This window comes from Tachysurus vachellii, chromosome 18, assembly GCF_030014155.1.
Source record: "Tachysurus vachellii isolate PV-2020 chromosome 18, HZAU_Pvac_v1, whole genome shotgun sequence".
NCBI lineage: Eukaryota > Metazoa > Chordata > Actinopteri > Siluriformes > Bagridae > Tachysurus > Tachysurus vachellii.
The window spans coordinates 20,235,002-20,260,001 of NC_083477.1; the positions used below are offsets into that span (position 1 = coordinate 20,235,002).

At 39.9% G+C, this 25,000-nt stretch overlaps 1 protein-coding gene across 1 annotated transcript in view; it reads left to right on the forward strand.

Moving 5' to 3' along the window:
- Positions 1 to 25,000, forward strand: part of LOC132861440 (transcription factor COE3) — an 82,017-nt gene that overhangs the window by 695 nt on the left and 56,322 nt on the right. The window contains exons 2-6 of the mRNA XM_060892965.1: positions 8,045 to 8,201; positions 9,578 to 9,641; positions 11,179 to 11,234; positions 12,800 to 12,873; positions 16,354 to 16,422. Of these exons, the coding sequence (XP_060748948.1) occupies positions 8,045 to 8,201; positions 9,578 to 9,641; positions 11,179 to 11,234; positions 12,800 to 12,873; positions 16,354 to 16,422 (420 nt within the window). The remainder of the gene's footprint in view (positions 1 to 8,044; positions 8,202 to 9,577; positions 9,642 to 11,178; positions 11,235 to 12,799; positions 12,874 to 16,353; positions 16,423 to 25,000) is intronic.

The following is a 25,000-nucleotide window of genomic DNA, read 5'->3' on the forward strand; positions in this document are numbered from 1 at the left end:
TAGAAGTGCTGCAGTGCACGAGAGTAAAAATGAAGCTGCACATGCAAAACTTTGTTCACGAGGATAGAAGCAGACTCAGTGTAGACATGCAAAGGATTACTTTAACTTACTTAGTCATAAAAAAGTTTGCATGCTAAAAAACAATAACAAAAAAAAAGAAGCAAAAAAAGAAACCATGTCGCAAATTTATTTGAAAACACACTGTTCCTGGTCGAACCTTAATCTCACTAACACCAACGTCGCGTGCAATTATACGATCTTGTCATTATAATACGACTTAAAGAGATTAAAGCGTTAGAGCACTAACATGTTCAGCGCACGAGCAGAAGGATGGAACACGGCTGGAGTTTTAAAAAGACGCGCGTGTTGGAGCAGACTAGTGTTTCCACCTGAGCTGCTCCGTAAGTGTATAGGTTCATCAGTAAATAAAACAATAAACAATAAATAAACATCAATACAGTGTTGATGCGTTTTAAACTCACAGCACCAGATGCACAGAGAAAATATTGAAAATATTGACCGAGCTCTAATTAAAGTACAAGCCAAAGACAGAAAAAGCGTCTAAAATTAAACAGCTAATATACATGAAATGGTTGAATTAAAAAATCTAGTTTATATATCTGTTTTTTTTAATGCAGATTGCACAAAATATTTTCTGTTGCTTATTTTTTTTACCCTTCTTGCTTTTTTGTGCATGACAAAGAAAACGTAAAGTTACTTTAACGATCTCTTTCTAATTCTTATGCACACAGATTGGCCTTCAAATATACACTCACTTAAGCATGTCAGGAAATTGTTCCAAACACAACAGAATACTGATTTTTTTTTTTTTTTTTGCATTTTATATAGATTAAATTAAGTCGCACGCGTAGCAGCAGATTCTTCATATTATTTCCCTTTTTTTTCTCGCAAATTAAGGAGAAATTTCCTAAAGGCTCGTGTAAATATTGAATTATTTGTTGAATTCACTTGTATCTGATTGCAGATGGACTCTGTGCGCATCAGGTGGAACGAAACACACTTTCACAACTTTGCACGTTTTTTTTTCTGAAATGCGTCTAAAAAGTTGACGTTTCGCACGTTATTTCTACATTTAAAGACCTTGCACGAATAAGTAGCGAAAGAATGAACGAAAAATACGATTGTCCGTATTTTAAAGGTCGTCCGACGTGGACACCTTGTTATTATTACGAGGCTTTTTTTTTTTTAAACCAGTGTATGATTAATATTACAAATACTACAAAATGTAAAATTGACGAGTCTTAGATTTATAGATGTTTTCTTAAATCGTGTTCAAATATTTAAACGATTTCATTGATATCGGATATCAATCAATTATATCCATTATATATTTGATATACGAGTAAAAAAAACAGAGATAATACTGAATTTAATGAACTACTTATATTTATCCTCCAAAACAAACCAGCTTTTGAATATCTGCTTGTTTATTGCCTTTTGATTTCTTTACACATGCATTAGGATTTACAGCCTGATATTTGTATGATATATTAATCCAAAAGGAACTGAAAATCAGGCTTATTATATGGGTTATAATAAATATAATAAAGGAAGGAGATTGATTATTTATGGAGAAAGATTATTTAGAGCTAGATGAAGGACCTTTTATTATAGCCTTTTAGGTCATCATTAGATAATGAGTATAAAAATGTGATTTTTCACCTTAATAATAATAATAATAATAATAATAATAATAATAAGCTAATAATTAAAAAGTGGATGATATCCAGAGATCTTACAGACTTCCAAAATATTTAATCACAAATAAATGAATGAATGGAACGAACAAATGACTGAGTGACAGAGCGACACTTTGTGCTTGGAGCTGTCGAGACTGCCGTGTGTGAGGTACAGGTGTGGTTTTACACTCCCGAGGTGCTGATGAGCTGCCTGGAGAGGAAGTGCAGATTAGCGAGCAAGTCCTCGTTCACGGGAAAGATCTGACAGGCTGAAATAAAAGATTTATTTATGGTGTTTCGGGTTCAGTGTGGGATTGTGTAGCTTCTAAGCAGGGCATAGATGTATATAAATCTATACGTACGGTGTGTGTTTGTGTGTGTGAGTTGACATGCTGTGTTCAACGTGTGAGGGCGGTTTACTCAGAAATCTGATGCAAACTGGATTAGTCTTGATGGAAGGAAAGGTGGAGACAGACAGAGCAATTTCAATAGACTGTCTCAGTAGGGGGGGTATTTTCCCCCAAGTATCTCTCTCTCTCTCTCTCTCTCGCTCTCTCTCTCTCTCTCTCTCGCTCTCTCTCACTCCCTGTGTTTTTTAGGCTGCGGGGTGAGCGCACAGCTGTGGAACAGATTTCACTCGTTCACTTGACCCTTCTCTGGTCCCCTACCCCACACTGTAAAACCTGGCAAAGTGAATTATGTCGCCTCTGTTCCGTCTACAAGGGGAAAGAGGTGGAGGTGGTGGAGGGGAGGAAGGGGTTTGGACCTAATGAAGTCCAGACCCTGGGGTTTTAGAGCAGGAACGAGGCAGCGAGACAGAAAGAACGAGAATTGATTCAGGACAAATCTGAGCAAGAATCCGTTATCCAGAGGCTGTATTAGAAAACGTACGTAAACATGCAGCGTAGGTGAACACTAATATACATGAGACAGAAGGACCGAAAGCTAGGATGCAGAGACGAGCTAAACTTGTGAACAGACCTGCTACGAGAGCGGAAGTCTGAGTGTTATGTTCTAGTATCTATTGATTCACTTATCATAGTAAAGTACAAAGAAATCCCAGTCTAATGACCCTGTTAGGACCATATTAAAGTACATCTACATCCTACTAACATCTAAAACCTTTTTTTTCTGCCCTTTTTCACAGCTGGACACACAGTATACAGTAAGCAATATGTCCATTAGTATCAAATAGCGTGTTAATAGAGAGAACGTCTGCTTAGTACATGCTTCATTAGTCTGCATGAATAAAAAGCGTTTGTGAAACAACAACAACACCAGCAACGAAACCACTGACCGACTTTTGTTGCCTGAACTCTCTGAACTGAATCAAATGGCTCAGTGTTTCTTAAACCTTGCAAGCAGGGACATCTGAATTTATTTCATGAATGTTATTCGTTATGAAATGTATTCATGTTGTTTGTCACCGAACTTTCCATCAATGGAACACATTACATGTGAGTTTGGTGCTTGGACCCCTAAATATAATGACTTTGATGATGAACACATGATGTGATTTTCACCACAGAAAATAAAAATAAATAAATCACTGACACTCTGGCCATGTTTCGCGAAGCCCTGTGATCTCTCTTTGTGAACGACTGTTGTACCTGAGGTCCTTAGGAAGAAATAGTCAAGACAATTTTAAGACTTAAACTCAAATTGACTTGGTGATGTTCTTGGTGACATTCTGATAGGTTTCTATGGATACCAAACCATTTTCTTGGTGGTGTGTAAAAGCAGGTGTGAATGTAGCTCGACTCGAGGTGAAAGACTGGGTGCTGTTTCTCCTCAGGAAAGTGTTTAATAGTGCTTATTAGCTGCTATGTTTCCACTTTAGATTAGATTTTTAAGCTCCTGCAAGCTGATTTTAGCAGTACAAACACACCAACAGCAAACCACTTGGTTTTATTGATTACGTTGTGAACTGAAATGTTTTGGAGAGATGTTAACAATTTGTACGGATTCAAAGAGCAGCTAGCATTAGCTTGAATGTGTATTAGGAAAAGTAGCTAGTTGACTTCTGTTGCAAATATCAACTCACTAAGTTTAGCATGTTTCAATAGCTAAGAAAAAGAGTCAGATGTTCTGAAAACAAGTCCTTTCGGAAACCAAAGCAAATTGTAAAATTAATAAAAATAAATAAAAACCTCAGGTCAACTACTCAAGACATTTTTGTGGTAAAATTCTGTACAATGTCAACGCTAAGAAATATTCTATCTTATATCCTTCTTTTTACTTTCATAAATCATTGTAATATTATGTTTTTAATAGTGATCAATATAGCAATATAAAAGCTGCTTGACTTCACTTGACTTGAGCAGTCACACATCACCATGCTAATGTGTTGCTACAGCTAGCTGATATTAAATAGCGTACCAAGATTTCTGACCAAGCTTTTGGTGTGAGGTGAAGCGGCTTAGTCAGAAAAAAACAAGACCTGAGGTAATTACTTCAGCTGAATTTTTACTTAATGTGAAATATTTACCACACAAACGATCAGGAAATATTAAAAAGTAAAACATGCATGCTGTCACCTTTCTGTCTGGCACGTGTGAAAGGAAGGAAAGTGCAGGCACGCAACACGGAGGAACAAGTGTTTCCCTCCAGCTGCCTCTATAATGACTCCATTACAAACATACAGGTGACCGACTAATAGCTTCAGCTGTAGCCTGCTAATGATATCTGGATGTGTGTGTGTGTGTGCGTGTGCGTGTGCGTGTGTGTGTGTGTGAGAGAGAGAGAGAGAGAGAAAGAGAGGTTGAGGGCAGATTTGGTGTGTGTGTATTGCAGTTGTAGTTATACCAAACCAAAAGAAAACACACATATTACCACAGAAGTTTAGCTAATATGCGCTGGCTTGCTAGCAGTTTTATAATATATTAGCTAGTATAATGTTATTATGTTCCAGAACATATAATTGCTAGATTACTGATTACCTTGGCTGATATCTTGACTAGTAATTTTAAGTATAATAATTATCTTAACGCTTTCTAGCGTCGGAGGTCCGGATTTTAATCGCACAACATAATAATTAGCCGACATGTTAGTTGGCTTTAAATAGAGAACATTACAGTTAATGTTAGCCTGCTTGTTAGCAATCTTTGCTGGCATGATATAATAATTAGCATAACGGTTGCTAGCATACTAGCGAACTAAGCAAACATACACACACACACACACTTCACCTTCATTTGGGTTTTATTGAGCTCTCAGTCAGAGGTCCGGCTCTGACATTGAGTGTGTGGAGGAATTAACACACACGCAGCGTGAAAACTTGTCTGACACGAGAGCGATATTGTTAAACCCTCATGGGTAAAAATTGAAGTCCTCATGCCGTTACATTTTCAATTATCATGTGTTTAGTGTGTGAAACACTTTGGTGTAATTTAGCAGAGCAGCTTCAGGCCGGAACGTATCTCGCGCTCGTCTCGCCGCAATTACCACCAAATTAGCCGTTAGCCGGGAGCGCTCACACTGCTAACACACTGCTGTGGATATGGAACTGCTGTATTACGTTTCCAACATTTCCGATGGTGCCGTTTGCTGTTTGACAGTGTGTGTGTGTGTGTGTGTACTTTTTATATTTTATCTACATTTCTGTCCTACATATTTTGTCCTCGGCACACAGTAACTTCCAGAACTGAGCTCATGATGAGCTGCCTGTCGGATTTGCTCTGTGTGTGTGCGTGTGTGTGAAACGAAGTGTTCTGAACAAACATAATTTTTGTTTTTTCTTCATTTCTATACTTATTTTGAAATTCTTTTACAATTATTCATGAAAAATATATATTACATATATTACATTTTAAATAGTTTATTTCTGTGGCCTTTTATTAATAAAATACATTTTACTAATTTTACATCAATTCAAACTGATTTTTAATGCTTTTAAATAAATGTAAAATGTATAACAAAATACATTTATTAATAAAATAAAACAATTTTTTTTACTGTTTTATTAATAAATAGAATATATTTTTATTTGCTGTATTCGTTATTATTATTATAGTTCTTTACACTTTATTGCCCCAATTTATTTATAATTCTAATCTTAATTACACTTTTGCAACCGAGCTCGTACCTCTTTCCCGAAACCTTAGTTAAGTAAAGCCTGTGTTTTTAATTATTTATTAATTTATTTATTTTACAGAAATAACATTACATTTAACAAAGCATCAAGCCACAATTTTTATCTGTAAAATTTTTTAGTTTCCAAAAATAAAACCATACATAAATAAATAAATCTTCCCCAGATCCAATTCTTTTTTTCTCCCCCAATTTATTTCTCTTTATTCTGCGCATATTCTTTTATAGTTTATGACAATGTGTAAAACCTTGAAGAGTCTTTTCTCTTTTAGCCCTGCCCCCAGACTCATCTTAACCAATCAGAATGGGTCTAGTATCCCGCTCTCTCAACATTGTGTATTATATCCCATCTCAGGCATCTGTAAATGTATGAAGATGTGCTTCATTTAGGAAGATTCACACAATTTATCCACAGAATGAATGAGAGGTCAGACTCTGTTGTGTTTCAGGAAGCATTAAAGCTGAGAGAAAAGAGGAGAAATAGAGAGAGAACCGAGCAGAATTACGATTATTGTTCACATCAGTGCAAGGGATCTGTGCCAAAACGATAATTTCTGTTCTTTCATCATGTTCATGTAAACAGAGTAAGGGAGAGCATAGAGAGAGAGACAGAGAGAGAGAAACAAAGAGAGTGTGTGTGTGTGAGAGAGAGATAGAGAGAGCAGAGAGAGAGAGCAAGAGAGTGAGAGAGAGCAGAGAGAGAGAGAGAGAAACAAAGAGTGTGTGTGTGAGAGAGAGAGATAGAGAGAGCAGAGAGAGAGAGCAAGAGAGTGAGAGAGAGCAGAGAGAGAGAGAGAGAGAGAGAGAGAGAGAGAGAAATTTTCTCAGTCACAGACCATCACACACACAGTTACCAAGACAAACAAAACAAATAAACTACACAGTTATATTTATCTTCCCTCTTTCTTTCTTTCTTTCTTTCTTTCTTTCTTTCTTTCTTTCTTTCTTTCTTTCTTTCTTTCTTTCTACACTGACAGCACCACACTTTTATTGGTACAGACACATTTCTCTTTTTCATTTCTCGCTCACATACATACACAATACCTTTATACCTTCCTACATTCTGAAAATCTGTCATTTATGTAGGAGTTTATACATTGTGTGTGTGTGTGTGTGTGTGTGTGTGTGTGTGTGTGTGTGTGTGTGTACATGTCTCAGAATGTGTGTCACAAGAATGTTGGTTAAAACATGAGTGAGTAAGTGAGCGAGAGCGTATGTGTAAGTGTATGAGTAAGTGTGTGTGTGTGTGTGTGTGTGTGTGTGTGTGTGTGTGTATACCTCCTCTGTCACTCTGCTGCTGAAGTGAATGTGGCAGCAATTACTATAATTAAAATAATAACCTTAACGAGCTTTCCATGTCGATGGGTGCACATAAAGATCAAAGTGTCACAAGTGTGTGTATGTGTGTGTGTGTGTGTGTGTGTGCACGATGCAACTGTGTTAATTCTATTTAATGTAGTCCGTAGTAAGCGAAAAGAGATAATAACTTTATGGCAGTTATTCAGTTCTGCTCTCAGATACAGTTCCATATAGACCCCTGAAGAGAACCCTTAAGATGTATCACAACAAAATCTCTCTCTCTCTCTCTCTCTCTCTCTCTCTCTCTCTCTCTCTCTCTCTATCTATCTATCTACCACCCTCTCTCCATACACTTAGTCTCTCGCTGTCTTTCTGTGTCTCTCTCTCCATACACTTGGTCTCTCTCTCTCTCTCTCTCTCTCTCTCTCTCTCTCTGTCTCTCTCTCTCTGTGAGTACACACTGAGTGATTGATAGGCTTGACCGGGGGCAATAGGTGTGAAGCCGTGAAACATGCTGTGTCCCCCCCACCTCCGCGCTCTACTCAACCTCTCTCCGGTGCATGAATCGATAATTATGCGAGCACATGCGACCTGATCAGGGCTTCCTATTGGTCGAGTCAATGAGAGATGAGTTTGATTGACAGATTGGAAAAAAGTGCAGAGGAAAGGCTGCCAAACCGTCCAGGAGCAGACGGAGGCTTTGGGTTGTGCAGACTATACAAAATCAGCATGGAGTACGCACACACACACACATGCACACACACACACACACACACACACACACACACACACACACACACAGGCCAGATGCAGTACAAGCCAACAAAAGAAATCTTGTCAGAATGTATGTGGTGTTGTTCATCCCCTAACGTCCATGATCTCATTCTCTTCTCTTCTCTTCTCTTCTCTTCTCTTCTCTTCTCTTCTCTTCTCTTCTCTTCTCTTCTCTTTTCCAGTGGTGTCGGTTTGGCCCGAGCTCACTACGAGAAGCAGCCTCCCTCCAACCTGCGCAAATCCAACTTCTTCCACTTCGTCCTGGCGCTGTATGATCGTCAGGGGCAGCCGGTGGAAATCGAGAGGACGTCCTACGTCGACTTCGTGGAGAAAGACAAAGTGAGACGTCCCTTAGGATTATTACACTTCTGTTAACGTTACATGGTTAATGACACAATTATTACTGTGTAATAACACAAATTACACACCTCCCGTATTATTTCACATGAATAACCTTTATAAATCTGTATAGTGTTTCTTGTATAGGATTATCAAATAATTATGAATAAATACAAATAGTGGTCTAAAGATAATTCCATCAGTTCTTGTGTCTCCTTCTGGAATATTTTCTGCCAGTGTTCGATGTTGAAATTCCTACGTCTGCCTGTAGGTGGCAGCGAGGAGAAAAACAACAACTACAAAACAAATAGTTTTATTTAATTTTTAAAAAAACAATGCTTATTATTTTATTTGGATATTAAATCAGGTTTTGAGTTACTCCGTGTGTGTGTGTGTGTGTGTGTGTGTGTGTGTGTGTGTGTGTGTGTGTGTGTGTGTGTGATTTCTGCCTTCCGTTAGTTTACCGAATGATTAACCGTCTCCTCCTCGCTCTCTGGTCCTGCCAACCTCACAGTGTGTGTGTTGTGTGTGTCAGGAGGTAGTCCTGCTAGGCGTGCTGTGCGCGTGCGTATGTGTTTGTGTCTGAGCGCGTGTGTGTTGTTATCGGTAAAAAGGTTACAGAGAACAGCTCCGCCCCCGGCTTGGGGCAGGACGGTGTCCAGCTGGCACGGACACTCGTCCGTCCTCGCTGTCTGTTCACCTCTGCCTCGACCCTTGATACGCCCCCAACACACACACACACACACACACACACACACACACGCACACACACCTCCTCTCCTGTTCAGTCTGGGACTCTGCCAAGACATTGGCATAAATCTTGGCAATGAGAGACTGAGACAGAGAATGAAAGGAAGCAGCACAATGTCACGTTTGAATAGATTTTTGTACCCCGTCTATCAAAATAAGTTCAGGAAGTGAGCTACGTTAAGTCGTAAAGATTGCCGTATTTACAACAGCGAGGTCAGACATTAGGTATTTTCCTCACCTTGGAAATTTAAGGATGCAAGTTGAAACAATGTGTAATGTCAGATCAGTCCAGAGAGATGATATGTACAATATGTGAAACAAATCTCACATCCACTGAAACTCTTTAATCCCCTAGATCATTAATAATATGTTTTTAATTCCTCTAGGTGGTTATGGAGCATGTTCAGAGTCCATGATAATGTAATAATAGATAATTCCCACCTCATTACATTGATGTTGTGATCAATGATGAACTTTTTGACTCTTAAACACAAATTAAGGATCTTCCAATGATCAAGGGTCAGACTTGGTCTTGTGTTTGTGTTTGTGTGTGTGTGTGTGTGTGTTTGTGTGTGAGATTTTTCATCTTCTGACAGCTTTTTGTCCATTTTATTCTTCTGTTTCAGGAATATAACGGTGAAAAGACCAACAATGGCATCCACTACAGGTTACAGCTCCTCTACAGTAATGGTAAGAAACCAGCAAACCTACAGTTTAAGATGCTGAACATAAAGTCAATGATTTTGTTAAAAAAACAAAAAACAAAAAAACAAACAAACAAAAAAAAAAAACCTGGGACATTATTATTAATTTTCATTAAAAAAAAAAAATCAATCTCATGGTCCACTTTACATTTATTTATTTATTCATTTATTTATTTTAAATGTTTTATTGATTTATTTGGAATTTCCTTCTTTCTTTCTTTCTTTCTTTTTTTTTTTTTTCCATTTTTTAACTTTTTTTTTTATACCATTAGCAACACATTTATTCTTCTAACTTTTTCAGTTCGTTATTTTAATAATTTATACAAATAATTCACATTATATTTTACTCCTATCGCTTTGGACCTCGTCAAAGTTCGTCAAAGTTTTTTCTTCTGAGAAAAATGCTTATAGCATTAAATATTCCTCTGTAGAGGATTCAGTCTTTCGCACCCGACTTTATGTCTTTTGGAACAGTATTGAGGATCCCATCTGTTTATTCTGGGATGATTTCATTCACATCTGTCCCCTTCCTCTGTTCAATACCTTTTTCACTTCAGAAAGGTATTCGAGACGCCGTTTGAGGGTCCGTTGCCTTTGCACTTTCATTTTTATTAATTGTTTATTATATAATTACTCATTAATGTCCAAATTGATGATGATACAGGCTCTTTTAGTGAGCTGAAATAATTAGAGATGCCTGATGTGAATGTCACTTACACCGTCCTGCTGAGAGATTAGCCAACGGGTCGCCTTCCCAGGATGCCTTTCTGCCTTTCACCCATCTCCAGACTTGCCCCATACACCTGCTTTTCACTGTGGAGTGATGTTAATAACAGCGATGATGGATAAGGAGTTTGTCCATGGATGCGTGTGGAGAGACAGTGAGGAGTCAGGAAAGCTCCGTCTCTCACAGGTTTAAGACAGGAATGCTATAAATAATACATTTATTTGATTAACTGCAGCGCTGTTCCTTGTTTGGATTCACTGTGTGTGTGTGTGTGTCTTTGGTGGGGTTAATAAACAGCTCAAGCATGACGAGCAAAACGTTGCACACTCCATGTGGGATACTATGTCAAATTTATTTTTCTGAAATAACCGAAATGTTCCATTAGGAGCTAATTTGTATTTTTTATCATTATTTATTTATTTTTGCTAATGCTCACTCGAAAAGAAATGAATTTTAATCTGCGGGGGAATGTTGAATGTTGAGCGTGTGACAGAAAACATTGTTATAGTTATAGTAACTGAACCCGGGAAAAAGGACGCACAATAAAGCTGAACGCACCTCGACATCACTGTTTAGCCGAAAATTCTACTGAACTACTAAATCCTGCTTAAAAAGTGTAGAACTTTTAGACTTTTAATATTAATAAGATTATTTTAAAGGCACGTTTAAAGCACATGAAATCATAAATACGTACTAAACGTACGAAGTCAGTACACTGACCATGCAAACATCGTTTTTAATGTGTTTTTTATGCTAATTATTTTTTAACTAACAAAATATATTTCTTGATATACAGGAATCAGGACCGAGCAGGACTTGTATGTACGGTTGATTGACTCCATGACTAAGCAGGTGAGTAACGATATTCCTAAACGATAATCGTACGAGTTTTAGAGTTTAGCGTTTGGTTAACGTGACGCCCCCCCTTATCGAGCGCTCGCCGTTATGTTATGTTGAAGCGATGAGGTCATCAGATGAACCATAAACACTGAACACTGAACACTCAATCAAAAGCTAACTCCATTTTCACACCTGACTATAACTGTTTACGAGTTTTGGCACAAAGTCACTCAACGAAGAGTTTTTCTTTTCTTTTTTTTTTTTGCGATGTTTCATTCTACACTTGATTTCCAGTCAACGGAAAACTCACTTTTACAATCGTCGAGTTCCCTGGAGTGGTTACACAAACGCACAGAAGTCTTTATAAACCGAAGTCTGTCCTAAACATAGTCTGTCTCACTTGAGACTCGATTTCAGTCCATCCCTCTTCATTCTCTAGTGAAATGGACCCTAATTTTAGTCCCACCCCTTCTCATGTCCCATTGGCTCAACGGGGCTTGTTGTCATGGTGTGTCAGGCTACCTCGGATCAATACGGCAAGCAGGTCCTCGACAAAAGCGTCAGCCCCGGAGACCAATCAATAGGCCTTAATGTATCTGCAGAGGCGGCACGCTGGAGACTATAATCTCCAGCACAACAAAAGAGATCTGCAGCCATGCACGGCTGTCAAATCCCCTCCCTTCTGCTTTCTGTAACACACAACATACACACACACAGCATCAATCTATGTAAGCACGAGGTGTAGATATCGATTGATTATAGTCCTGCTGTCTTGATTTGTCTTTTGTTATACATGATAGATATAAAACAGGGATCTGACATTCACTATAACCAAAATAAATACACTCGTCCCTGCTGACCTGAATGTAAAATATTTGGTCCTAATCCTAGTCTTTGAGAAATTTAGGCAACAAGGTCGATAACACCAACATATAGTAATGGAACCACATCTTACGGATGATATCATGGACCACTTTGGCGCCAGAAACGTGAATCAAGTATGATATACAAATATCGACCTGTTCTCCCCTCTCCAAAATCCCCTCCCCTTTCTCGAACTGGGTGGATGTTAATAAAGAGGCAGAGAACCTACATAGACAGCGTCAAGAGACAGACAGACAGAGAGGGAGAGAGAGAGAGAGAGAGAAAGAGAGAGAGAGATCAATAATGTAAAAGTGGTCGTTATCCTGAAAGTATTGTCCCCCAAGGCATTTGGTGGACTGACCAAAGGCGAGTGAAATTGGGGATGTTGTAAGGTGGATTATGGGTGTGTGTAAGGCTGAGACTGGGTATCTCGCTTCTTATGGTGTACGCTAATAATCCGTCATACGCACCGGGAACATCGGCTGGGTGATGGATGCCTTGGAAAAGAAGCATCCATTCATAGACCTTCTGGATCTGTCCATCTGCCCACATATTAATGATCAGAGTTACCTTTTAGCATATGTTACATTTTATAGCATGCTGTGAACCACAAAAACATTACTAATGACCTACTCAGCTCCGTCACAGTTGTAATTTCACAATGTCTGGTGCACAAATGGAAATAAAATCGAAGCTCTTTCTCTTTCACGCAGCCAATCATGTACGAGGGCCAGGACAAGAACCCAGAGATGTGCCGCGTTCTTCTTACCCATGAGATCATGTGCAGGTTGGTTTATTGAGTTGTCTTTCCTTTTAGAAACCTATTTATCCTTTGCATTGTCAGCACAAATGTATTGATATAAAGTCCAGGCTGTGAAAAGTTGAACAATTCATCAGGCTTTATGATGAACCTCATGGGTGCACCTTTAACTTTAGTATTCAAACCCGATGTAAATGCGCCGCCCTCCTCTGTGTGCTTCGACAGGACTTCCCTCATTACAGAGCACCTATCGGCTTTAATACCGTGTAATTATGAGCTCTGTCTGCTGGAGGCCAAACCAGTGGGGGCTTGTTCAAGCCGAATGCCCAGTGGGGGTCAGGGTGTGTATCCGTGGGTGAATTTCTACGGGTATATCTGTATCCTGGATCTTAATGGGCTCAGATGTTTGGAACTTCACGGGGTAGTGACCTAAAAATGAGGTTTGAGGGCTTGAGGGATGTGTTAATAATGCAACACGGGGAAATGATTGGGGCTTTACTGACCACTCAGGAATCTTGAGATAGGTATCCGTTACTATACGAAGATCCTACAGGAAAGGAAGAAAACTTCTGTTACAGATTCCTGATCAAATTTTACAATTGGACACCAAAGATCTAAGCTAACACTCGGATATATGCGTTGTGTTTATAGTTTAAGTCTTAATAGCTCCAGTTAGAGATCAATGAGATATACAGTGTACTGTACATGTGTTAATAAGATAATATACTCTGTATATTGGATAATAAATGGCCATATAATGTACTCAGACAGTAGATATAGAGGTGAGCGTAGACATCCAATTGGACTCGGGCCAACCATGAGAACAATTTCTATGCCAAAGACTGGGTTAAAAATTTTCCTCGGAATTAAATATGATCATGGTCCTGTGTGTAAAAGCCATAATCGAGATTGAGATGTCACTAATCTTTTCATTGCTCGACTGTCTCAGCCTGCCTCCCTAAATTACCGAGCATAAATCTCACTACTGTCTCTCTTTCTAAAATGGATTTCTCCGCTTAGCAGCCAAAATAACCTGTTATTATGAACCTTGAAGCGGCGGGTGCCGAAATTCTCGGCGGCTTCCTTTTTTTTTTTCTTTCTCCTGATGGAACCTGCTTCTCTCCTCCAAGATGATTTTGATACAGGATCCATTTCCATAATGACAGCTCACTTTGAGGCGGTCATTACGTGATTGAGTGTGATTATTAGCAGCCATCCCCTGATGAATGGTGTGTTTCCATTCGCTAATGAGAGGGAGATGAGACATGCTTCCTCTCTCTCTCTCTCTCTCTCTCTCTCTCTCTCTCTCTCTCTCCTGGGTGATAACACTCTTTATCAGGTCCCTAGCGAAACCAGCCTCACCTATCTGCACACATGTACACAAATATTCTCACAAAATATACCTACAAATGAGATATTTTGCTGTACAAATATACAAACCTGTGTCCTGACATATTTTCCAATCCTTAAAGAACATCCCTAAATTCTTCATTTTTCTTTAGATTTGTCCTTCCTGGAAGTGAGTGGGTGCAACGCAATTAAGCTAAGAGATCAATTTTGACTGATTAATTAGCTGTCTGTGAAATACAGGCCGACTACGATGGCAGTGTAGACACGAGACTAAATAATGAGCTGCAATGGTTTTCAAAAGGGAAGAAGTGATTTGTCATGGGATCAGGCTGTTTGCTGGCTATAGATGTCCAAGGTCTTCACCAGCTATTCTCACTGCTTGAAACTGGCACCCTGAAATTGCCAAATGAGGCATGGCGGAGGTTAGCTGGCACCGAGCAGTGGCAAGAGCCAGACGCACGAGCACAGAGGAAGGGAGCTGGAGGATGGAAGGACAATGCTGGAGGACCAGGATGGATGAGAGAATACTGCCAACCAAGTAGCCAAGTGGCTATGCTTTCCATCCACCCTGGGCAATTACAATACTTGCCCTTTGAAAACAAGCCCTCCATTGAAACCCACCCATTCTGTCGTGCAATATCTTTACACGCTTCCTATATCCCCACATGTCTCTGCTTCTCTCTGATGCTAAAGTCCTTTGACTTCCCTGAGGTGCTCTGACGCCTGGTTTTTATTTAAGCTCACCCTTGTGCCATAAAATTATCTCCTTTATTTCTGAAATAAATCTACCGGGTGGACCAGCCTAGGGAAGGCATCATCAACCAAACATAAAGGTACCGGGGGACATTAGTTCCTCTTTACTCTTAGCTGAGTTTGAGTCTCATCTTTACTGTTCTCGGGGTAAGGCTTCACACCAAACCTGTATTTGTTTTGTGTACTTATGGTCAGACTCATTAGCAGGACTAGTACTAGCCACCATGGACTCCCACTGGGATCGCCATTAAGGTGGTATTACAAACGTCCTGCCAGGGTTTGTTTTGGTGTGCAAGGGGCCACTGGAGTCCCAGAGGAACTTCCTGGTGCTCTTGGGGTCCAGTTTGTTTATAACACTCCTTTCTCAGTTTGAGGAGGTTGTCACCACAGCCGCACCATTGGGCTTCCAATGCTAATTGGTCTCCTGGAACTTTGCTAATGGGTCCAAGTAGCTCGGGGAATAAATTATGGTGGCACTTCTCTATGGCAACAGTCACACATACACAAGGCGAAGGAAAAAAACAACACCTGTTTTGGCTGTTTTTTTCTTTTTCTTCTGTGGATCAAACAGTGTGATAAATGATTCATAAAGACAGATTTGCCTTCACAGCCTTGGAGTGAGAATTGTTTATCAAATGTTCCAAATGTTTGTCAAATGATCTAACAATTCTAACAGCAAGGAAGGAAATTAGATACGAATTCATTTCATCTTAAGTTTATTGTTCAGGCATGACCCCGGTTACACGATTATATTTTAATAAAGTTAGTGTTTAGTTTCCACTTTAATTGCAGATAGCACCACATAGAGCACCTTAATGTATAATTAATAACAATAAACTGAACTGGGAAGAGGGCTAGACCACTTCTCCGGTGGGGTGCACAAGTGCCAATGCCAGTTTGGCTAGCCAACAATGAGTCTTTTTTTTTTTTTGTTTGGGACGGGAACGGTGGTTGTATTTAGGAGAGCCACATGCCACCAGATGAGGTGCCAGCCCTGGGGCGAGGGCACAGGCAAGGGCAGGGGTGATGGCAGCGTCAGTGAGGGGCGTTTGGGACGCGGCCGCTGCACCAGGACGTCTCTGGGCGCTGTCCAAACTGTCAGAGGCTGGCTGAGTGACCTTGGCATGAGCCCAGCCCAGCTGGAAAGGAGAGACAGAGAGAGAGAGAGAGAGAGAGAGAGAGAGAGAGAGAGAGAGAGAGAGAGAGAGAGAGAGACTCACTTTGGCCAAAATTCAGCTGCATTCTTGCCTTTATAAAACACCTACAGAAATAAAATTAAAGTGTATATATATTTGTTATTCATATACAGTACATATAACGTTCTATATGACTACCAGGCAAATAGAAATAGAAATCTAATTAATTTATTCACAAATAAATAAAAGGTTTTTTTTTTCATTTCAGTCGGTGTTGCGACAAGAAGAGCTGCGGGAACCGAAACGAGACACCGTCAGACCCAGTGATTATCGACAGGTAAGAGAACGGACCTGTAGGCTTTCATTATGAAGATCTGACACCTTTACAAAAAAAAAAAAAACTTAAAGAATGAAGTTTTGATCTGAGAACGCGAGTAACTTCGGGATCACAGCTTCGGGCCCTTTATCAATTCTCTCAGTTTCTTCACTACGAGAAAAAGTATTCATAAGTGTGTCTATTTTGCATGCAGTCGTACAGCTGTCCATATTGCATTTTTGAAACACGGATACTGCAATACAGTTTTGTTATGATGAAATCAGCACAATCTGTTTGGATGCAGACAGCGACATGGACGTTTCGGAACGAGGTCGTATTTATAAGTGACTCTCAAATGAACTCCCTTATGAGCTGCTCAGATTGACACTACCAAGTCTCTACCTGCTAAATTTCTCTTAAGGGAGCTGCTTTAATGACCGAACCGGAGTGTGTGAGGGTGTGCGGACGAGCATTAGTGTGTGCATGTGTGTGTGTATACAGTATATGTGAGTGTGTGTGTCCAAGCAGGACAGCAGTGAGTGTGTCCTCCTAGGGCACAAGGGTCATTATCAAATCCATGCTGGCTCGTTAGAGTGGCCTTGGAGCACGTCCAGTAGACAGTCAGGAACGAGTGACCCTCCCTCTCCCTTTACACACTCTCTCTCTTTCTGTGTCTTTCACACACATAGAAATACACGTCGATATAACACAGACACGTGCGGATTGGCGAAAGTGTATGACTGGAGCGCGAGCACTTGGTTATGGTGCTGTTAACAGTAAACAAAGCGACATTAGAAAAGACAGGCAATCAAAAACGGGTAGAAAAATGCGAGATGGTGGAAATGAGAGAGTTTGTATCTTTCAAGTCTTTGCAATGAGGCAAGACACGGCTGCCTTGAATGTCTCCCTCAGGGCCAGTTACATTGGATACCTTATAGCCTATTGTGTGTATATGTGTGTGTGGGTCTGGCACGTCCGAGCTCCTCATTACGCTGACCAAACCCATTCCGAAAGTGTTTACCGGTGACAGTGGATTGTTCTGATTTAAGGCGGACCGGCGCGTACGACTGCATTTCAGTGCCCTATTAAGAGCACCGGTATTTATGGCCTCCTTAAACCAACAGATAAATCAGCTGGACGCGAAGCGAGGCCTCTGGCTTGCCATGCAAATCAGCGGCACTGCTCGTCACTGTAAAAGCCTTAATGGGAGCCATTCATTCCCAACACACACACACACACACACACACACACACACACACACAATAGTGCATGCTGCTGCCACCACCTTTGCTCGGCTCTGTAAATCAACATCTGCCGTCAGGTTATGCAGCCTCACGCGTTATAATTACACATACACACATTTGCCAATTCACATATGTGTGCGCACACACATACACACATACACCCACACACACACATGCATACATATACATATCACACACCTAAAAGATATATAACAACTGTAGCGATAGTAATGAAAACGTTCCAGATGTTCCTTACTCGTAACTATACAACGATATCTGCTAAAAAATCCGTAGCTGTTACCAGTTAATGCTTCAAAAACAATGGGTTAAGTGTAAGATGAGGGGGTGGAGTTATGTTGCATTTATTCATTCATCCATTCATCTTCTACCGCTTATCCGAACTACCTCGGGTCACGGGGAGCCTATCTCAGGCGTCATTGGGCATCAAGGCAGGATACACCCTGGACGGAGTGCCAACCCATCGCAGGGCACACACACACACTCTCATTCACTCACACAATCACACACTACAGACAATTTTCCAGAGATGCCAATCAACCTACCATGCATGTCTTTGGACCGGGGGAGGAAACTGGAATACCCGGAGGAAACCCCTGAGGCACATGCAAACTCCACACACACAAGGCGGAGGCGGGAATCGAACCCCGACCCTGGAGGTGTGAGGCGAACGTGCTAACCACGAAGCCACCGTGCCCCCGTGTTGCATTTAGATTATTACAATAAACATAAGATGACAAATTTTGATGGTTCGGTTTGTCGTACATGATATTTGGATCTTGTAAGAAATTTCAACAAATTGAAACTAACGTAAACAATGTGTTTACATTCCATCCGATACGAAGTTGTATCCAAGATAATCACACAAATCTCCACCCCTAACCCTAATCAATTGTGAAACTGTCTTGGATAAACTTTTTAAGAGATCTTAAAAAAAAAAAAAAAAATTGATAGCTAGCAAATCTGCTAGTAATGATACTTGACAAAAGATTCATTTGAGGTGAATCGCTGTCCCAATTCTTGCCTCCAGTTGCAGTGTTTGAAAAGCTGCAGCTTTAGTATTGTATTCGTGTAACTTTTCCAACCACGTTATTCGTCTCATTGGTTAAAAAATCCTATCAATTTTGCATGAGCTCGGATTACTTTTCCCTCTTTTCCTTGGCTCTTTTCTTCGTAGCTGTGCCTCAACAGAGGCAATATCTCCTCCTAATCGGTCTGAATGATGGTGTGGTTTCTGATAAACAGAAAGCCTCGGATCATTGATTTAGCCATCCTGGGAAATAAGGTAGAACTAATTATGACGAGCGAATCGTTCCCTGCGCCTCCTGCTCCTCTCGCTCCGATCTGCGAGTCAGATCTGGCGCCCGAATGGGGTCAAGTGCTGGTCGTTGAGGTCGGAGGTCATTAGATGGAAGCCTTTGTCACGAGGCGGAATGCTGTAAACGCTCAGCCCGTTTGCGCTGAGGCAAGCAGAAAGGACCCGCTGTGCCGGTGATCTATTGCCTGTCTCTAAAACAGGTGTTATTACAAGCTAATATTGCAATTAGATTGCCCAGCAAGCTCTCCTAGTGGGGCTATAAATTCTCCAGAACTGCCAGTGCATATAGAGGGTGGTGGTGGAAGGTGGTGGTGGGGGGGTGGTTGGGCAGTTTGGGCGCTGTCTAATTATGACCTCGTACCCTACTGCATTTTCTTAATGATTTGTGGAAAATGGGGGCAAATCTGGACTGAGAATTCATTACATTTTAATGAATGTCCCCAAATATACCACAAATATATTCTGATAATTCTTCAAACATTTTCCAATTATTCTCCAAATATGTTACAAAAATCCTTCAACTATTCTCCAGATATTCTCAGAAAATTCCTCAAGTATTCTCAGAATATCTTTTTTTTTTTTTTTTTTTTTTTTTTATGAAAAATTATAAAATTAAAATACACAAATTTACTTTGGGGGGGCACGGTGGCTTAGTGGTTAGCACGTTCGCCTCACACCTCCAGGGTTGGGGGTTCGATTCCCGCCTCCGCCTTGTGTGTGTGGAGTTTGCATGTTCTCCCCGTGCCTCGGGGGTTTCCTCCGGGTACTCCGGGTTTCCTCCCCCGGTCCAAAGACATGCATGGTAGGTTGATTGGCATCTCTGGAAAATTGTCTGTAGTGTGTGATTGCGTGAGTGAATGAGAGTGGGTGTGTGTGCCCTGTGATGGGTTGGCACTCCGTCCAGGGTGTATCCTGCCTTGATGTCCGATGACGCCTGAGATAGGCACAGGCTCCCCGTGACCCGAGGTAGTTCGGATAAGCGGTAGAAGATGAATGAATGAATGAATGAAATTTACTTTGAGAGTGAAGAAGGTTATTTAGAGTAAACCGATAAACTAGTAATAATAGTTATAGCTACATTTGCTTCTAAAGCAAAACTAACGATGGAAATCCAGACCCGCCTTAGCTCGTCTAGGAAAAGAAACGGTGTTAAACTCAACACACAATTGTTTCCGGTGTCAATACGACATCCCTGTCCCTCTGACAGTCTTACAGAAAGTTCCCCAGCCTGCGGGTGCTGTTTACCAGATGTTCTTTACACCCGTCCAGATATAACACCCTACTGTGAGGATTATTAAACGAATCCATTATGGAAGCGAGTACATTTTATTGTCAGGCTACAGACACAATAACAACACTGGTATCACAAGGTGGCCATTTACCTATCCTTCTGAGACCCCGGCTTCTCATTAGAGAACGTTCTCACAAATCCTTTCGAACATATTGCCTCGTTTCTGTAGATATCAGGCACTTTCGATATAAACGGCGCATAGAAAGTATAGTCCATGCCTCAGGACTATGTGCTGAAGTAGGCTTTATTAGACCCTTATTGAAAAAATGTATTAAAGATGACATCAGGTTGTTCAGCAAATCCAGTACAATGACCTGTTCTAGATTCAGAATGGTCAGAAGATGTGGATTTTTTTATTTATATTTTCTACAATAGCAGCAGCTATTTTCTTGAATCATTATTGTTATTAAAGTTAAAGTTTTACATATGATGGTCATAACACTAACCCCGTTGCTTATTATTTTCTAAGTGTCTTCTTACTTATCATAGATGTTATTTTAAATTGCCAACAAAACTGAACTATTGATGAATATTTACATTAAACATGACAAACACTTTATTGCGAATATGACAAGCACTTTACACATTATCTGGTTTTATTACGTTTCAAATATGTTCTACAGACATATTTCTGTGTAACTGATGACATAATGATGATGCAATGATGATGTAATGATGACGACCTTTCTTTGGCGTTCTTTAATGACCCCGTCTTCACACCTCACACAAATATTCACGCGTCGTGTTTGACGTCCTCATGGAAACACTCATCCGCCAAGCCCCCGCCTCTCCTCTCCTTCTTCTGACTCATCCCCACTTCCAGGAGCTCATCATTTTTTTCAATTTTAGCTCGGCTGCCGAGTAATGTCCTCCTTTTATTGCTAATCTATACTCTTAATCTGGCCGGCACCAATGCGCTCCAGGCTCGATCAATAGAGCGCTATTGCTGGGAAAAGTCCACAGGGGCTGATAACGAGAGCAACGCCCTGAGGGTTAACCCCTCTCGCACATACACACACTCACACACACATGCGCTCACAGACACATGCATAACACAAAATATCTGCAGGGTTAACTAAAGCACACACACACCTGCAGGGCTAAACCCTTGGACACATACACATAAACAAACACTCAAAACCATGCAGAGTTTACTCCTTACACACACACACACACACACACACACACACACACACACACATACAGTAACATACCTAGAGTATTAACACCACACATGCAGGATTTTAACATTATTACAGACAGCTGTGGTTTCTTTTTCACAAGGAAACATAGCGAAATCAATACAAAACAAAAAAAATGAAGGACAAATGAAACAAATCCAGCTTCTATCTTAAAAAATGTGTCATTGACTTGTAAAAAAAAACAACTAAAAAAACAAGAGAATCTTTACGTGAGCATTTAATTATATTGACATTTTGTGGAAATCAAAAAGGGTCAAAATGTGCTGTGAGGTCAAACAAGATAGATAACATGCAGGAAGATTACATTAAGATATTTTACAATTTTTGTGGAAGTCGAAAAGGATCAACTTATGCTGTCAGGTAATACAAAAGAGACATTATGCATGTAAATATGGACACATTTACATTTAATTCACAATGTCTATTTTAATTTAGATTGTGCTGTGGACATCAAAAGGGGTCAAAAGGTGCTCAAAAGGAGTAATGTAACAGATAACATGATGATAGAGATATTTTATAATAATCCACTGACACAATTGTTTTAATCGGGATCATATTATGGAAACCGAAAAGGGTCAAAAATGCTTTGTAGACAATATCTATGATTTACACAACATTAAGAATACACTGAGCAGGCTACGGTTTAACACGTCCTGTATATGTTGTGTGTCTTTTACACATTGCAGTATACTTGATTTATGCTGTGCCTCTGGATTTATGTTCTTTGTAACAAGCTGTATAGTCTGCATAGGGCATCTCTTTGTGTGTGTGTGTGTGTGTGTGTGTGTGTGTGTGTGTGTGTGTGTGTGTGTGTTTGTGTGTTGGTGTGATATCTTTTTTCAAAAATCTTTTGCTTTTATGTGAGGAGTGATGTCCTGTTAAAATTTCCTAGCATGTAAGGATTGTTTTTATAGCAGAAGTTACAAGCTTGGCATTTTTATTGATCACATAAATTCCTCTGCATATAAGACATTATTGATCTATTGTTAGAGTGTGTTAAAGGTGTGTTTGAGTGTGTGTGTGTGTATGAGAGACAGAAAGAAAGAAAAAAGAAAGAAAGAAAGAAAGAAAGAAAGGGCAGATGTCTGAGATGGTGTTATTTTTGAACTGTACAGCATCGGTGCGTGGAAAGCCAGGATGGGCCACGATGACAGGTGTGTGTGAAATGAGGCCAGACGCCACGGAGATATGGCGTGTACTCATCCCGAAATGGTCACCTGTCATTAACTTCAAATCTACTGAGCTGTTTTAGCACCGAAACACTATTTTACACACTTAAAAATGCAACAATCATCAAACCTCAGGAACAGGGTTAAGACAGAAAATCGCTTTTTAAGGAGGAAATTTGAAACATTTCCGAATAAGGATTGCAATTATCCAAAGATTTCATCTTCACTGCACTATTTTAGGTTAAGAGTATACACCTCTATCTTGCGAAGCTTGTGTTCTACAAGATCCTTTGTACAAACCTTAGTTAAACACTAGTCATTAACCAAGACCTCATGAGACACGTTCTCCACCTTAAAAAAATAGTCTAATACATAAGGGGAAAGCCTGCATCATCATCACTGAAGTTCTTGCACTTAAAGTACATAATTATACCTTAAGGACTTCTTTTATACCTTTGAAAGTACTTTTAGATGAATGGACATATGGATGGATGGATTTTCTTTATAGATCCAATTAGGAAGAAATTTGGGAAAACTGCAGTAGACAAGAACACGGGGTATGAAATACTGCACAAATATGCCTTATTACACACTCCTTATATGTGAAGTGGGATTCCCAGAAGTTTGTTGCATTTAAAAAAAAAAGAAAAAATAATTACGTAAAAAATAATAAACAGTATTTTATTTTTACTGTTTAGAAGCAATTTGTGGTCTTATTATTAATACAACGAGCCGAAAGCTAAGCAGTGCAGTAACATATCTGATACACACAGCCACAAGCACTCACCTAGCAAGGGAATTTGTGTGTGTGTGTGTGTGTGTGTGTGTGTGTGTGTGTAGAGGGGAGACGACCTTGAGGGATGAGAGAGGGGAAATATTTCAGCCGATGTTTGTCGTGTAGGCCCTCTCCTGTTTCACACCGGCTCTCGCTACACACAACGCTACACAAAGCAGGTCTGCAAATAGAAACCCACAGAACCGCAGCCACACACACACACACACACACACACACAAGCAGAAGTTTAACCCAAACCCGAACTGGAATAAAAACACTTTCACAGCTGATGAAAAACATCTGGAAGAGAGTTTCTCCACTGCAAACACCTTCAAGTCAGATTATATTGCATACTGTTAATCTCTAGTTTTTTTTTTTTTTTTTTACTTTATCCTAAAAAGCGCAATTATTTTTAGAATTGAACTCAAGTAAAGTGTAATAATAAATAGTAACTATATATAAGTACATTCATGTTGTAATACATGTTACGTGCGATCGCTCTAGAGAGGAAGTGTGTACTTGCTGGATTTAGGTTAAACGCTGCAATATGATGTGTGTTTGCAATACTGTGAAACTGGGCGTGAGCAATAAAAGATGTAAAGAAAAAAATGATGCAAATAGGAAAAGTGTGTGTGTGTATGTGTGTGTGCTTGTTTGTATGTGTGTGATGATAGATACAGCTGCACTGGCAGCAGAGGCTTTTCCCGTAGGAGCAATGCCGGTGTTTGCATCCAGAGCCGCAGGCTGAGACGTGCGACTGCAACCAACTTCATCAGGCCCACGTTCAGTCGCAGCCCAGAGCCTGGCCCCAGGGCATGCTGGGAACTTCATGCATACTGACTATGGAGGAGTCTGTATTGGTTCAGTCTAAGTCTGTGCTTGGCTTTTGTTTGTGTGTGTGTGTTCATCTTTGGCAAGTACACACGGTTATCTTGGATTACGTTGTATCTGTGAGTTGTACTTTTGGAATCCACTTTATTTTGGAAAAGCAGTGGATTGACTAAGAATCAGAACCCAAGTGGCATACTGTCACAGAAAAACAATCAACTTCCCACAATGAAGGTGATTACTTTCCTGTAAGAGCATGTTGTGGAGCGTTTTTTTTTTTCTGCTTATACATCAGCAATTTGTCAATGATTTAAGTTATTTTTTATTTATTAAAGAAATTGTTGTACTTCTTATCCATTTATAGTTACATTTAACGGTGTTTAATGGTGTCAGATTCTATGTTTATAGATAAAAATAAAAAAAAAGTAATCTATTGGTTTTTGCGAATCATCTGATTCATCTGATTCATTGATTCTTTTGATTCATTATGTGGAATTTGACCTATGAAGCTGATATTTGTGAATGCAAAATTATGATGGATAAGGCTGGTTTGAGGGGCGGGGCTAAAACTCGTGTAATTTGACTGGTAATTATATAAATATATATATATACATATATATTTGTGTGTGGTGGATTGAATCTCTGACGAGTCAAAGCAGAAAAAGTCTGGATTCTCTGTCATGGAGTGTGATTTGTCTTCTTTGATTTCTCTGGGTGTGACATAGTGTTTGAGAACGATGTGGCCTTGACATGC